Raw genomic sequence first — 16,358 nt, forward strand, 5'->3', positions numbered from 1 at the left:
AGGCCCCTCACCAGCTCATGTTTGCTTTGATATCTAAGGGAGAAAACACTTTCAAATCATTGCCTAATAATAAAGGGCTATGGGTGCTTATAGATCTCTATATGCTCTTCTTGGGACATGCTCCACTACCTCAATGTCCTTCTTGTAGCTCCTCAGATTGATAGATGTCATTAATAAGCAATAATAATAATAATAATAATAATAATAATAATAATAATAATAATAATAATAATAACAATAACAATAATAATAATAATAATAATAATAATAATAATAATAATAAAAATACAGAAGCTTTACAGTGTGTGGTAAAGAAATTGTAAGTGGAGGCTCCACCATGTCTGTATCTTCACTGAGCTGTAACTGTTCTGTGGGATAACTCAGAATCACAACTCACATCATGAAGTCCTACTGAGGAAGGAAAAAAGCTCAGCCATGACAGAAGAACACTGAGAAATCAGTTGGCTTTCACTGAGAAAGTTGTAATGAATCTTCAAGATAATAACTGCTTGTGGTCCCTAATTCTTTGCAGCTGCTTCCCCAGGCATCACATGCTTCAGGGACTGGGGAAGGCTTTCAGCGTCTTGCAGAAATGACCATTTTCCTGAAATTCTTATTTTACATCTGCAGTCCCACTTCAGTCAAAAGGAAATGTGGATGCAGCTACACATCAGCCACATAGGAGATGTGAATGCTCCTGACAGATCAGTCCCACTGGGAAGCAAACAGTGTCACAAGGACCTACAAGAAGTGTGTTGACTCTACATTTTTTTTCAGAGGAAGATAGGAGACAGCAGGAGAGCTGCAAAACTTTTGCCACAGGGAAGCCCTGTAGAAGAGCAAAGAAAAGTTTGATTTCTACCAGAAGCATCAATAAGAGAAAATGAACAACACAGGATACCCTTTGGAGAAGTCCAAGTGAGTGAGGAAGTGGTCTTAATGAGGGAACCACACACAAAAGCAGCTTGACCACCTCTGCCAGCAATTCCTTCAAACTAAGGGCTGCTGCTGCTCCCCGAGGTACTGAATCATGGACTCATTTTAGCTGGAAAAGACTCTTAAGATCCTCAGGTCCAACCATTAACCTAGCACTTCCAGGTCACCAGTAAACCATGTCCCTCAGCACCACATCTACACAGCTTTTAAATCTTTCCAGCAATGGGGACTCCACCACTTCCCAGTGCAGCCTGTTTCAGGGCTTAAAAAACCCTTCCATGAAGACATTTTTCCTAATGACCAACCTAAACTTCCCCTGGCACAACCTGAGGCAGCATCCTCTTGTCCTATCACTTGTTCCTTTGGAGAAAAGACTAAGCCCCCTTTCACTCCAGCCTCCTTTCAGGAAATTGTAGAGAGTTGCAGAGAGCCAGAAGGTCTCCCCTCCTTTTCTCCAGGCTGAACAACTTCAGTTTCCTCCACTGCTCCTCAAAGCACTTTGTGCTCTAGACCCGTCAGCAGCTTTGCTGCCGTTCTCTGGACAGGCTCCAGCCTCTCAATGTCCTTGTAGTGAGGAGCCCAAAACTGCACCCCATACTTAGAATGCAGTCTCACCAGTGCCCAGTACAGAGGAACAATCATCATGTGGTGCCCTCTGAGGCACCTAATCCCTTCCCAGCCTCTGCTGTTGATCAATACTCACAGCTGCCTCTACAGAAACGTTCTTCTGCCTTCAGGTAGGTGCTGCTGCAAGCCTCCTAAGTTGGATGCCACTATGCTGAGAAGTCATTGCTTGAGGAGAAGCTGAGGGAGCTGGCGTTGCTTAGTCTGGAGAAGAGGAGGCTCAGAGGAGACCTTACTACTGTCTACAAATATCCTGAAGTGAGGTTGTAGCCAGGTGGGGCTTGGTCTCTTCTCCCAGGCAATCAGCACCAGAACAAGAGGACACAGTCTCAAGCTGTGCCAGGGGAGGTTTAGGCTGAATGTTAGGAAGAAGATCTTCACAGAAAGAGTGATTAGCCATTGGAATGGGCTGCCCAGGAAGGTGGTGGAGTCACCGTCACTGGAGGTGTTTAGGAAGAGACTGGATAAGGCACTTGGTGCCATGGTTTAGTTGATTAGATGGTGTTGGTTGATAGGTTGGACTTGATGATCTCGAAGGTCTATTCCAACCAGGTTAATTCTACTCTATTCTAATAAACACACATCAGTGTGGGCTTCCTGCAAACTGACCTGCGACAGCTGCATCTAGTTCATCTTCCTCCACGGACTCCTGCTTCAGAAGGTCTGCCAGAGGAGAGAGTGGGTAGCAGCTGTTGAGGTTCAATCCCAGCATGAAGTTGTGCACTTTGCCCGCACGCCCTTCCCTGGTGTTGAAAAGGGCACTGTCCCCCACCAACGCCATCAGCATTCGCTGCACCCAGCTCTCCTGGCTGCTGTTCTGATATTCCTGATTTGCCTCAGTGTTTTCAGTGCCTGCAGAGGAAAGTGAAAATATCCAGTGGTGAGACAGTTGACCTTCTGAAGCGTAAACCCAAATCACAGATTTGCAGGCTGTCCACTGCAGGTACAAATCATGAGAGAGATGTAGTGTTTGGTGCTGGCTGGAGTGCTGACAGGAATTCTGCAGAGAACATGGCATCACACTCTCATTTTACACAGCAGGGGAGCTGCAGAAGTAACCATTTGACTGAGCTAATGACATCATCCACTGCCTCATCTCCCAAGGTTTTCTTTTCTTCCTGTAGATTCTAAAATGACCTGCGTTCCAAGAGACTCACAGAAATATTCTGCTTGGAAGAGACCTTTAAGATCATAGAGTCCAATCACTAAGGGGTGGTGATCTGTGTCCCTTAGCATCATGTCTACACAGCTTTTCCGTCTCTGCAGGGATGTGGACTCCAGCACTGCCCTGGGCAGCCTGTTCCAGGGCTTGACAACCCTTTTTGGGTAAGAAATTGTTCCTCACAACCATGAGGTTTACTCCTTGGTTTCATTGTTAAAATGCCTGACTTCTTCAGGTGAAAATCACTGTTGTGCCTAAAAGGATCATCAAATTATTAGGGTGAGACTGAGACTGATTAAAATTACAGAAATTCCCAGATGGTTTTGGTACCTAAAGATAATTTTCAGTAGGATCTTTTCCTCCCACTCCTCAATGTTCCCCTTTTGCTTGTGGCTCTTCTGGGAAACTAGATTTGGGCATTGTTTAGCAAATGATGCCAAGCCCTAGGAATTTCCTGTATCAAATGTCATTTATCAAGGTGCTAGAAGGTATCTGAGAATGCTGGAAACACAAACTAAACCCTTCACAGGGAAATATTTGACCAAGGAAAGCTTGAAAATAATGACAGTGTCAGGTGCTGTGTGGGTAACAATTCAAACATGCCTCTGTGCTCTGTAGCTTGCTGGCCACAGGCTTCTGGTGATCATCTGACTCAGCAACCCTCATGTTTGGGTGTATGTGAAATTGCTGAGTTCTCTGAAGCCATGTTGGGCTGACATCAAGACTGAGGATGTGTAAGAGAGTCATTTGACCATTGATTGAGCAGGAGGCAGGAAGTCAAACCAAAGGCCCTCCTGAGGTCTCCTGTTCAATATATTGCTCTTTGGTTGAGCCACTGGCTCTTTTGAGATCTTTGGGCTACGCAATTAAGTTATATCATTGGTATAAACAAGGGCAGAGCTGTCAGCTGTCCTGGTCTGAGGTAGAGCAGAACCAATTCTGCTCAGTACTGTCACTTCCCAGCTCAGGCTCTGTCAGAGACTTGCAGACAACAAGGGCACTGCCACAGCTTGTGCCCCACTTTGGGGATAGGAAGTCAGAGGTGGCACCTGTGGGGAGCAGCAGACAGGGCAGGTGACCCTCAACTTTGCATCCCGTGGAGGGCATCTGCAGGACAAAGCTGAGGGATCACCAGGGTCAAGCCTCTTCACTGGCTGGTGTCCCAGGAGGACTCTGTTGCTTCTGCCTTCCATCCTGATCTGTGTTCCTGAATCCAATTCCAGAATCCAGCTCCTGAATCTGGTTCCCATCTACAGCTGAGTCCAGTCTGCTACTTCCCCAGTGCCTGTCCATAGCACCAGTAGTGCCACTGGTGAGGCCGTTGTTTGGGTTGGCTCTTGGTTTGTGTCTCTGTCTCTATTCCGTGGCATGGTTCTTCTTTCCATCCCAGCTGGGTTAGTTTCTTTTCCCACCTATCAGTCTCTCTCCCTTCTTCCCTTTATCTTCCCTTTGGAAAGCACAGGGCTTCTTAGAGAGCCTTTGGCACTCAGCTAGTGGCTGGCTCAGCCCTGACCCTTGACACATTTATAGGAGACTATTGGTAAGATTAAGGAAAAGCAGCTATGACTAATTAACCACATCTGGAAACCCAACCAGGCTACAGAAAAGCTGATGAGAAAAGTAAACTAGGAAAGAAAAGAGGAAGATTTCCTCACCTTTTGGTTGCTGTGATTCATCTTCACTGTCTGAACTATCATTGCTCACAAGGTGCTTTAGCCTAATATTTTCTGTTGAAAGAAACATAAAAATCACTTTAAAGTGCTACAGTTTCATTGTCAGAACAGCCAGGAATCATAAAACTATCATAGTCTTCATAATGCATCTGAAGAGATTTGATGTGTCCTGAATGGGCACCTGAATGGGCACCCCCACTTCAAAATAGTGGGGGACAATCAGAAGCCAAGATGGTTATGAAAGCTCTGCTGTGGAACGTGTGGAAAATAAAGGTCAGTACACTTGGGCAGGTAGAAAATGAAATGGTTTTAATCTCAATGTCATAAGAGAGAAATAAAAAGAGAAAGGAGTGAACTTTCTTTCCAAACTCTGCATTTTGTTACCCTTTACAGCTTGTGTTTTCACACAACCACAGAGTCATTGCTAACTGTTCATTATTATCTCAAGGTATTATTTCAAAGCTGAAATGACTGTGGACAAAGCCATCCTTCCACAGAGGACTGAATCTTGCTAATTGCTTTGCACAGTAAATTAGTTAGTTCCCAACATTACCTAATTCTTCTTCCATGGTGGGTCCTTTGTTTTGAGCGTTGGAGACGCCAAGCACTCTGTTAAATAATATAGAAAATGCACTGCCCCAGACACCTGGAAGGGAAAAAGCAAACCATGAAGAGAGGGCTGGTGGAACTGAAGCCCATTTCTTGCACTATTGAAGCAGTTATTTGCTTTCTGAACACATCTCATTTTGGAAGTTATAAGCTCAGATGTACATGGCCAAGAAGGCAAATGGTCTCCTGGGGTACATCAAGAAAAGTGTGCCCAGCAGGTCTAGGGAGGTTCTCTTCCCCCTCTACTCTGCCCTGGTAAGACCACACCTGGAATACTGTGTCCAGTTTGGGGTTCCCCAGTTCAAGAGCGAGAGAGATCTGCTGGAGAGAGTCCAGTGGAGGTTACAAGGATGATGAAGGGACTTGAACATCTCTCCTATGAAGAAAGGCTGAGAGACCTGAGACTGTTTAGTCTGGAGAATGGAAGGCTGAGAAGGGATCTTACCCATGTCTAGAAATATCTGAGGAGTTGGTGTTAGGATGAAGGTGCCAGGCTCTTTATGATGGTGCCCAGTGATAGGACCAGGGGCAATGGACACAAACTGGAACACAGGAGGTTCCACCTCAACATGAGGAGAAAGTTCTTTACTGTGAGGGTGCTGGAGCCCTGGAGCAGGCTGCCCAGGGAGGCTTTGGAGTCTCCTTCTCTGGAGGCTTTCAAAACTCATCTGGTTGTGCTCCTGTGTGACCTGCCCCAGGTAATCCTGCTTTGGCAGGAGGGTTGGGCTTGATGATCCCTAGAGGTGCCTTCCAACACTTACCATTCTATAATTCTATGAAAGCAGGAGCAACAAAAGCAAGAAAGAAAAACAAAAGGGAATCCCAATCCATGTCTGCAGTGTCTTTCAAATGCATGCCTTCAATAAACTGGGAACTCTACTTCTTGTCCCAAAGTTTGTGTGACTGGCCTTGTCCATGAACTACTGAAATGACTTTTATTTTCAAGTCTCTTGCTGTCACATACTCACCCATCAAGAAATGTAAGGGATTTTCATTATACTTCTTCACCACTGTCCCCATAAAGAATTTGCTTCCAAACAAATCTGGAGACATAAAAGTGCCATACTTGGCCATTCCAATCTCATAGGGACTGAATTCCACCCAGTCTGCAAAAGAAGAAACCAAATTGTGCTTCGTTAGCAATCTCAACATGAAGAGAGACAGAGGATGAAAAGACAAAAACAAATGAAACTTCTATCCAAGCAAAGAAAATCTGGTTAAACAGGAAGTTAAATGACCAAGAGGAAAAGCTCTTAGGTTCTACAGAAGTCAAAATATTGATTGCAAGTGAGGGACAGTCTAATGTCTCAGCAGAGAAGGAATTTGCATTCTCTCTTATCACAACAAATTGTGCTGAAAAAAGATGAGGTTGTAAAAACCTCATTGTCTACAAGTAAACCTCCTAAGTATAAAAACCTCCTCAGTATAAGAGTAGTGACCATGAATGAGAAAAAACAAAACAACATCTGTTTTTCAACTTATCACATCCAAGAAAAGGAGCTTGAAGATCACCTAGTTCTGACCCCCCTGTTATGGGCAGGGATACCACCTTCCACTTGGCCAGGCTGCTCAAGGCCTCACACAACATGGCCTGGAACACCTCCCTAGGCACTGGAACACGTCGAGTGGTAGGTGCCCCTGGCCACACCAGGGGGTTTGGAACTAGGTGATCTTCAAGGTCCCTTCCAACCCAAACAGTTCTATGAATCTGTGAATCTATGAAACACAACAGGGGTCTCAGTTTGAAGTTTCTTCTCTTTCACTGTGATTGTACCAAAAGTGTGAAGAGAACTGAAAGAAACCACCATAATTATTAGCACAAAAGGGGGGAAACAGTCTAGGAAAGGCAACCAAAGTTTCTAGTGAAATCCACAAGGCAAAGGCAAAGCTGAGAGGCAGCTGAGAAACTTCACACCAAATGACATCAAAGACACTTTCTAAAGTCTGTATCATTGTGTCGAACAGAGGGCTCCAAAAATCTATGGAATAAAATATCCAGCTGCATTTTCTGATCTTAGCAGGACATTTCCAAAGGCATTTACATGATGTGCTACATGGATGTGAAATGAAGTGTTCCTGACAAGGCATTCAGGCTGACTGGGAAATATTTCCTGTGGTATCAGTGGAGTTTGTTACATCAGAATTCACTGCAAAAAGAGAACAACGACAAACAAAAAGTACCCTAAAAACCAAAGAGTACCCTACATTTTTTGTATTGCGCCATTTTATTTTCCATATTTTTACTTGTGATTGATTCAACAGCTTCTGCAAACACATCAGAAGTAATTCTGAAATTAGAAAGGTGCCCTGCTCTGAGCCAGACCACAGCCAATTCTGCTCAGTGCTGTCACTTCCCAGCTCAGTCTCTGCTCATTGAGGCACTTTCTGAAGTTCAGGGTAGGTTTGCACAGCCAGGGCTGCTTCTAGCAGGGAGAAGCCAATGGGCAGAGTTCCTGCCAAAGGCTGGGCTGCAGAAAGGCTCTGCCTGAGACTTGCAGAGACCAAGGGCACTGCCACAGCTTGTGCCCCACTTTGGGGGGCAGGAAGGCAGAGGTGGCACCTGTGGGGAGGAGCAGACAGGACAGGTGACCCTCAACTGACCAACAAGGGAGTGCATCCCATGCATGACATCTGCAGGAGAAAGCTGAGGGATCACCAGGGTCAAGCTGCTTCTTCACTGGCTGGTGTCCCAGGAGGACTCTGTTCCTTCTGCCTTCCATCCTGATCCATGTGTTCCTGAATCCAGTTCCCATCTGCTGCACCATCTGTCTGGGACTCGCCCAGTGCCTGCCCCCAGCATCAGTGGTGCCAATGGTGATGTCATTGCCATCAGGGGCTGGGTTCCATATTGGTTTGTGTGTCTGTCTCTATTCCACAGCATTGTTTTTGTTGCCATCCCAGATGGTTTAGTTTCTTTCTCAGCCCCATCAGTGTCTCTCCCTTCTTCCCTTTGGGAAGCAGAGGGTTTCACATAGAGTCTCTGGCCCCCATCTAGTGGCTGGCCCAGTCCTGACCCTTGATGGGCTGCCATCTACTCCTCAAAACATTGAGTGTTTCTGCTGAAATGTTAAACTGAAGATTAACCACTCCTCCTGGAAAGGAAAGACTTAATCATGACTGCTGAGAGCTTCGCTTATCTACAAAGCTAAATACAACATCCTATTTTCCAGATAAACCACCCACAAATCTTCACATCCACTGCAGCAGAAGGAAATTCATTTGAAGACCCAGTCCAGGAATTTAATGGGATTTCCCATTGGATATATAAACAGGAATTGGCAGATTCAGAACCATGCTGAGAGTGAAACTGAATTTAGTGTTAGAATTAATTTAATCTGCAATATTCCACTTCCATTGGGTGCTTGCAGAGAAGATGATTTCTCACATCACAGATCCTGCTCAGGGAATCAAGATTTCTGCCTTAAAATTAAATGGCTTCAGCAGTACCTCCTGCCATTCCAGAAGCTCCTTGAGATAGTGTCTGTCTAAAATGAGCTGCACTTGAGTCATGGAAGGGTGGGAAGGGACCTTAAAAGGTCATCTAGTCCAACTGCCCTGCAGTGAACAGGGACACCTTCCACTGACCAACCTGGTCTTCAACGCTTCCAGGGATGGGGCATCCACATCTCAGTCCATTAACTTAGTGTCCCAAGAGACAAGAACTCTACATCAATAGAAATACTTAGTCTATAAATCCCGGTAAACTGGGCTAAACTTGACTGGAGTTTAATCCAAAATAGAATCACAGAATCCTTGGAAGAGACCTTTCAGATCATGGACTACAACCATCAACCTAGCACTGCCAGGTCACCACTAAACCATGTCTCTCAGCACCACATCTGCATAGTTTTGAAACCTCTTCAGGCATGGAGACTTGACCACTGCCTTGGGCAGCCTGGGCCAAAGCTTAACAACCCTTTTGAGAAGCATTCCTCATATCCAACCTAAACCTTCCCAGGTGCAACTTGAGACCATTCCCTCTTGTCCTCTCATTTGTTACCTGGGAGTGGGTCTGACCCCTACCTGTCTCCAACCTCCCTTCAGGCAGTTTTAGAGAGGCAGAAGGTTACCCCTCAGCTTCCTTTTCTTCACACTGAACAACCCCAGTTCCCTCAGCAGCTCTTCACCAGACCTGTTCTCCAAACCCTTCACCAGCTTCATTGCCCTTCTTGAGACCTGCTCCAGCACTTCAATGTCCTTCTTGGCATGAGGGGCCCAAAACTGAACCCAGTACCAGGGTGAGTACAGGGGCACAATCCTTTCCAACTGAAATCTGAAGCCAGTTAAAATAAACTTCATGAGGGTTGTCTCCTTATGGACTTGAACTGGTGTTGTCTCACTGGTCTTGAGAACAGGGGGACAATCCCTGCCCTACTCCTGCTGGCCACAGTATTGCTGATCCAAGCCAGGATGCTGGCAACCTTCTTGGCTACCCTGGCACACACTGGCTCATGTTCAGCTGGCTGTTGACCAACACACCTGAGGTATTGATGTAATAACCAAAGGTACAGCAATATAGTAGAGTAATAAAAACAGCAAAGCTGTCTTTAGCTAAATCACTGTAATTATGCTCAGTTAAACTGATTACTGTAGCTCTGGCCATGGCAGGTGCCACCCAGGTCAGAAATGTTCTTGGAAGGAAAACATACAGAGCCTGGGGCATGAAAGCTATTAGCAGCTGCATGGAATCTTGAACCATGGCTCCCAGAAGGAAAGTTGTCTGATATTAATTAATGCATATCAACCTGAAAGTACATAAAGGAGCTTAACTACATCTCTAATCTACAAAATAAGAAAGGGTGAATGTTTCTGTTCAAAACTTACTATGTATTTCATGTCAAGAATGGCTGTTCAGTTCTAAGAAGGGAAAACAATCTACAAATTATAAAAGCTCTCACATCCTATATGATAGTTTCATAGTTTCATAGTTTCATTCAGGGTTGGAAGGGACCACAAGGATCATCTAGTTCCGACCCCCCTGCCATGGGCAGGGACACCCCACACTAGATCAGGCTGGCCAGAGCCTCATCCAGCCTGCTCTTAAACACCTCCAGGGACGGGGCCTCGACCACCTCCCTGGACAACCCATTCCAGGGTCTCACCACTCTCATGGTGAAGAACCTCCTCCTCACATCTAGCCTGAATCTCCCCACCTCCAGCTTCATTCCATTCCCCCTAGTCCTATCACTACCTGAGATCCTGAGAAGTCCTTCCCCAGCCTTCCTGTACGCCCCCTTCAGATACTGGAAGGCAACAATTAGGTCACCTCGGAGCCTTCTCTTCTGCAGACTGAACAGTCCCAACTCCCTCAGTCTGTCCCCAAAGGAAAGGTGCTCCAGCCCTCTGATCATCCTTGTGGCCCTTCTCTGGACACATTCCAGCACCTCCACATCCCTCTTGTAATAGGGGCTCCAGAACTGGACACAGTACTCCAGGTGGGGTCTCACCAGCTGGGTTTCCTGTTTGTGACTGTTGCTCCTTGTCCTGTCACTGGGCACCACTGACAAGAATCTGGTCCCACCCTCTTGCTCTGCACCCTTTAGCTCTTGCTGAGCATTGGTCAGTTCCCCTCTCAGGTTGCTCTTCTGCAGACTAAACAGCCCCAGGGATCACTTATCTCTGTGCAATTTATTATCATAGATTCTTAGATTCACAGAATGGTTTGTGTTGGACGAGACCTTAAAGATGCTCTAGTTCCAACCCCCATGCCACGGGCAGGGAGGCCTCATCCAGCCCAGCCTTGAACACCTCCAGGGAGAGGGCATCCACAGCCTCTCTGGGCAACCTGTTCCAGTCTCTCTCCACCCTCACTGGGAAGAATTTATTCCTAATCTCCAGTCTAAAGATCTCTTTCTCCAGCCTCAATCCATTCCCTCTCATCCTATCACTCCAAGCCCTTGTAAAAAGTCCCTTCCCAGGTCTTCTGTAGCCCTCCTCAGGTACTGGAAGGTCACTCTAAGGTCTCCTTGGAGACTTCTCCTATCAGATTCCACTGTCATATTTTCAGAAGCCACTGAACACAAACAGGATCATTTCCCAAACACCTTTTTACATCCTCCAGAAGAGTCCTCATGATGTGCCTGTTTGATATATCCTTCAGCATCTCCACTTCCTATTCTTGCTATGAATTAAAAAATCTCCTTGGACTGGGTTCCTAACAATGCAAACTGGGTTAAGCCCTGAGGAATGTTTCATATCATGGCAAATTCCTTGCTAAGCCTTGCCCTAAGACTAATCATTTCAAACTCTATCAAATTACAGGGTACAAAATGTATCAAAAAAACAAGGGGCTTTTTTGTCAGCCATGCATTTCTTTCTTCTTTTCCCAAGTGACTCAACAAGCAGATTGAAAACCTACCTGCAAACATCAGCTCTGAGACGTCTGGTTTAACGTGGAGGCAGGTAAAGAGCGGCAGAGCACACCGAGCGCTGTCAGTTTTCTCCTTCATGTTGCTCAAAGTGGTGTCCATTCTCTACGTGGAAGGAAAGACATCATAGAATCAAAGAATTATTTGGATTGGAGAAGACCTCAAAGATCATCAAGTCAAAATGTCAACCTAACACCACCATGGCCACTAAACCATGCCCCAGAATGCTATGTCCACACAGCTCTTGAACACCTGCAGGGATGGTGACTCCACCACCTCCCTGGGCAGCCTGTTCCAATGCCTGACCACTCTAGCAGCAAAGAAATTTCTTCCTATCAACAGTTTCTCACCTCTGATAATCACCAAAAAATGAACTCACATTATGGATAAGGGTTTCACCTATCAGCATTCCAAAGATATCTGTGAAGGTGACAGGCTGCCCTGAGCTCTTCTTATTCCACAGAGCTTCAATGTAGCGTTTGACTTTCTGAGGAGTGAGCAGCAGGAGAGGGTTGTGGCTCACAGAGTTCATCAGTTCTTCATTGATCTCCTTGGGTCCCTTCTCTGGAAAATCAGGGTGTGAATACAAAGTGGACATGTACCTGCAATGGAAAACAGGCTCTGTAAGTGTCAAAGCCCAGGTCAGTGGCAGGTGTCCAATGTGGGCAATCAGCTCCTGAAGAACTTGCTGTAATTACTGATAAAATCAGATTAATTTAGTCACCATTAATTGCCTTTTCCTTTTTCCCAAGGCACAGAAAGATAAACAATTTCTTATAGAGAGCAGTGTGGTTCCTCCTCAGCCTCCTCTTCTGTGTAAACAACCCCAGTTCCATCAGCCACTCCTTACCAGACCTGTTCTCCAGACCCTTTGGGCTTTGTTGCCCTTGTCTGGACCCACTCCAGCCCTTCAATGTCCTTCTGGGAGTGAGTAGCCCAAAACTGAACCCAGTATTCAAGGTACAGCCTCAGCAGTAGCAAGTGCAGGGGCATGACCACTTCCCTGGTCCTGCTGGTCATGAAATTCCTTCCTCCTTATGTCCAACCTAAACTATCCTGCTCTAGTTTCAAACCATTGCCCCTGGGTTGCCTTAAAGAACCTTAGGGATGATAAGCTAAGCTGCCCTTATCTCTGGGACAGTCATTTCAGTGTTGCTGACTGCAGGAGCTGGCTCAGGAACACAAACCATGCTGCAACACATTCAGATACATGCTGGCCAAGATCAGCCCTGAGGTAACTGCCCAGCAATTCACCTGCCAACCTGATGAACCCTGTCACACGCTTGGGGTAAGAGCTTGGTTTGGGAGGCCTTTCACAGCTTCTGAAGCTCAGCCTGCAGGTCAGCTTCTTGGGTAGAACACAGCAGAGAACTTCCACATGAGCAGAGCAAGGACAAGGCAGGATGAAGCATTCAGCATAGGGTTGAAGAGAGGTGACAGAAAGAGTTGCTCCAAGGCTAGGCATGCATCTCAGTGAACAAGCAAAAACCTGCCTCTCCTGCCAGGAAAGGAATTCTCCACCCTTCAGGAAAGAAAGAAAGAAAAGAACATTATTCCCAAGTAATGGACTGCATGGAGAGAGGGAAAAGAGAGTGCCAAAGTGTCTATTCATTTATTCATTAAGCAAGGAAAGTCTGAAGAGGTAACACCAGGACAACAAAGGCAAATTTGTTCAATTACAGCTGCTTCTGACATGTTACTGACTGAATCAGTTCAGAGATAACCACAGAATCACTGAGGCTGGAAAAGACCTTTAAGATCATCAAGTCAAGCCATCAACCCAGCATTGCCAGGCCACCACTAAACCATGGCCCTCAGCACCACGTCTACTTGTTTTTTTGACTACTTCCAGGGCTGGGGACTCTACCACTTCCCTGGGCAGGCTGTTCCAGGGCTTAACCACTCCTTCAGGGAAGAAATTTTTCTTCATGTACAGCCTAAACATTCCCTGGGGCAACTTAAGGCCATTTCCTCTCATCCTCATCACTTCTGTCACTTGTCGTCTGGGATTAGAGACCAACCTCCACCTGGCTCCATCCTCCTTTCAGGCAGTTGTAGAAGCCAGATGATCTCCACTCTGCCTCCTTTTCTCCAGGCTGAACAACCCCAGTTCCCTCAGCTGCTCCTGAACAAGACCTGTGATCCTTACATGACCTTATAAGCTTCACAGAAGTGAAAGAAACACCCCCCCCCACACACAAGGAACAGAACAGGTCATCATTGGAACCAAAATTCAGATTTACAGACTGCATTGGTTTGGAAGGGACCCTCAAAGGTCATCTTGTCCAACCCCCCTGCAGTCAGCAGGCTGCCCAGGGCCACATCAAGTCTGATCTTGAATGTCTCCAGGGATGGGGCCTCAACCACATTCCTGGATAGCCTGTTCCAGTATTTCACCACTCTCATTGTAAAGAACTTCCTTCTGATATCCAACCTAAATCTACCCTGCTCCACTCTCAAACTATTGCCCACCATCCTCTCACTCCAAGTCCTTCTAAACAGTCCCTCACCAGCCTTCCTGTAGCCTCCTTCAGGTACTGCAAGGGTGCTCTAAGGTCTCCCCAGAGTATCCTTCAGGCTGAACAGCCCCAGCTCTCAGCCTGTCTTCATATGGGAGGTGTTCCACCCCTCTGATCGTCTTTGCAGGGTCCTCTGGACCTCCTCCAGCAGGATGTGCTTGGGCTAAACCAGGGGATAAAACTCATCCTAAGCATTTTCCCAGGTCATTTATCTTTAGTTCTTCCAATCAAACTCTTCTTCCCTTACTCTGAAGGAATGAGACATTCACATCATATCATTTAGACTGCAAGGAACCTCAAGGTCTCCATTGCAGCTTCCCGCTCAATGCAGAGCCAGCTCAAAAGTCAGATCAGGTTGTTCAGGGCTTTGTTCAGTCACGTTCTACTTTCACATGAAGTATTCACTGAGTCAAAGAGACAGAGTGAGAGGATGACACCTTGCCCCACCCTGTTAATTCAGGATGGGGTAATACCTTCCAGTGACTGACCACTCTCACTGCAAAAGAACTCTCCTAATAGGTCATCCAGTTTCTCTTGTCTTGAGAAAGGCCAAGGAGGAATGGCATTTCCAAGAGCAGTCTGGTTTCTTTACAGCTTATTCAGTAGATGGATGAAGATAATAGTAAGATTTGCCATCACCACCACCTTGGCCTGCTCCTCAAGGCAAAACAAATCCAGCTACTCCATCTTTTTATGTGCTTGCCATGCTGGTCCTCTGATGCAACTACACAGGTGGGGGGTGGTCTTTTTCCCCAGGTAACAACTGATAGGATGTGAGGAAACAGCCTCAAGTTGCACCTGAGGAGGTTTAGTTTGGACATGAGGAGTAATTTCTTCCCCAGAAAGGCTGTCAAGGCATGGAACAGGCTGCCCAGGGTAGTGGTGGAGTACTCATCCCTGGAGGGATTGAAAACCTGTGTAAATGTGGTGCTGAGGGACGTGAGTGAGTAGTGACTTGGCAGTGCTGAGTTAACAGTTGGACTTGATAGCCTTAAAGGTCTTTTACAACCAAAATGATTCTCTGATTTTATAAGATCATTTGGGGACTGAGCTGTCCTCACCCTCTGAAGCATTTTGAAGCACCACCTTCAGCAGACCCACTACACTGTCCCACTGTGCTGCAAGGTAGATAGTTGTTCTGTAGGTCTTTTCTGTACTGGCAGTGCAGTAACATCTGCTGTGAATCAAAACCTTAGAAGGAAGTCAAGTCTCATGAAAATTCATTCTTGAACTTCCCAAAGGAAAAGCAAGGACAGACAAAAGAACTCCCCCTTACCATGTGGATCCCGAGAGCCCAGCAATGTAAGTGGCACAGTCTAGAACTCCAGACTCATAAAGAGCTTTCATGACTCCAGCAAACCCCACCATGGCCCGAAATCCACCTCCTGAACCCAGAATGGCTATCACTGGTACCTGCAGAGGGGAGAACAACACAGCAGATTACCACATCCATTTTCAGACAGACTCAGTAACCAAACATTATTCAACAACCACTGGCCAAACCCGACAGCCTTGTGCAATTCATAGGTGACCATCTGAAGATCCTCACAGCAGAGAAGAAACCCCTGCTTGTCCAAAATTTCTAAGAAGCCAAAAAGATGTTGTGTAGTCTTTTAGTAGTACAAGTGTTAGACAATGGCAAAATCACAGAATCCCTGCAATGTGGGGGTTGGAGTGACCTCTGGAGATCATCCAGTCCAACCCCCCTGCTAAAGTAGGGGCACCCACAGTAGCTTGTCTAGGATCACAATGTCCAGGTGGGTTTGGAGTATCTCCAGAGAAGACACCACAACCTCCCTGGGCAGCCTTCTCCAGAGCTCCAACACCCTCAAAATACATTGTTGGAAGTAATTTGAAACATGACTTTCAAACACCCTATGTAGAATGGAACAGTACCGTGATCCCACCCATGGAGTTACCTGTCCCTCTCAGATTCCCTGGGCCCAAGAGTGACATACAATGTCTCTGTGTCATTTACCTCTGCTTGTGGCCCACTACAACTACCTCAGAGGAAGCTGGAGAGAGGTGGGGGTTGGTCTCTTCTCATACGCAACAAGTGATAGGACAAGAGGACTCCAGGAGGACCTTAGAGCTGCCTTCCAATACCTGAAGGATCCAACAGGAAGGCTGCAGAGAGACTTTTCATAATGGTGTCAAGTGACAGGACAAGGGGGAATGGTTTGAAGCTGAGGGAGACAAGGGTGACTGGATCTCACAAAGAAGTTCTTCAGTGGGAGGGTGGTGGGACTGTGGCATAGGCTGCCCAGGGAAGTTGTGGGGGTGTTCAAGGCCAGCTTGGATGAGGCTTTGAGCAACATGGTCTAGCGAGAGGCATCCCCTGCCCATGGCAGGGGGATTGAAGTAGATGATCTCTAAGGTCCCTTCCAACCAAATCATTCTGTGAACCTACGAAACTGCCCTGCAGGCTGAAACCATTGAGTCACATGGAAATGACCATGCCCAATGC

At 46.4% G+C, this 16,358-nt stretch overlaps 1 protein-coding gene across 2 annotated transcripts in view; it reads right to left on the bottom strand.

Annotated features, from left to right (window-relative positions):
* Positions 1 to 16,358, bottom strand: part of PLA2G4A (phospholipase A2 group IVA) — a 72,195-nt gene that overhangs the window by 13,574 nt on the left and 42,263 nt on the right. For both annotated transcript variants that reach the window (XM_068141300.1, XM_068141301.1), the window contains 7 exons: positions 15,168 to 15,304; positions 11,752 to 11,974; positions 11,363 to 11,477; positions 5,973 to 6,110; positions 4,949 to 5,041; positions 4,378 to 4,449; positions 2,170 to 2,412 (listed from right to left, as the gene is read on the bottom strand). In XM_068141300.1, coding sequence (XP_067997401.1) covers positions 2,170 to 2,412; positions 4,378 to 4,449; positions 4,949 to 5,041; positions 5,973 to 6,110; positions 11,363 to 11,477; positions 11,752 to 11,974; positions 15,168 to 15,304 — 1,021 coding nt within the window. The remainder of the gene's footprint in view (positions 1 to 2,169; positions 2,413 to 4,377; positions 4,450 to 4,948; positions 5,042 to 5,972; positions 6,111 to 11,362; positions 11,478 to 11,751; positions 11,975 to 15,167; positions 15,305 to 16,358) is intronic.

Source organism: Melanerpes formicivorus, unplaced genomic scaffold (genome assembly GCF_026170545.1).
Source record: "Melanerpes formicivorus ecotype bairdi unplaced genomic scaffold, bMelFor1.0.p_v2 SCAF_7, whole genome shotgun sequence".
In the NCBI taxonomy this organism is placed as follows: Eukaryota; Metazoa; Chordata; class Aves; order Piciformes; family Picidae; genus Melanerpes; species Melanerpes formicivorus.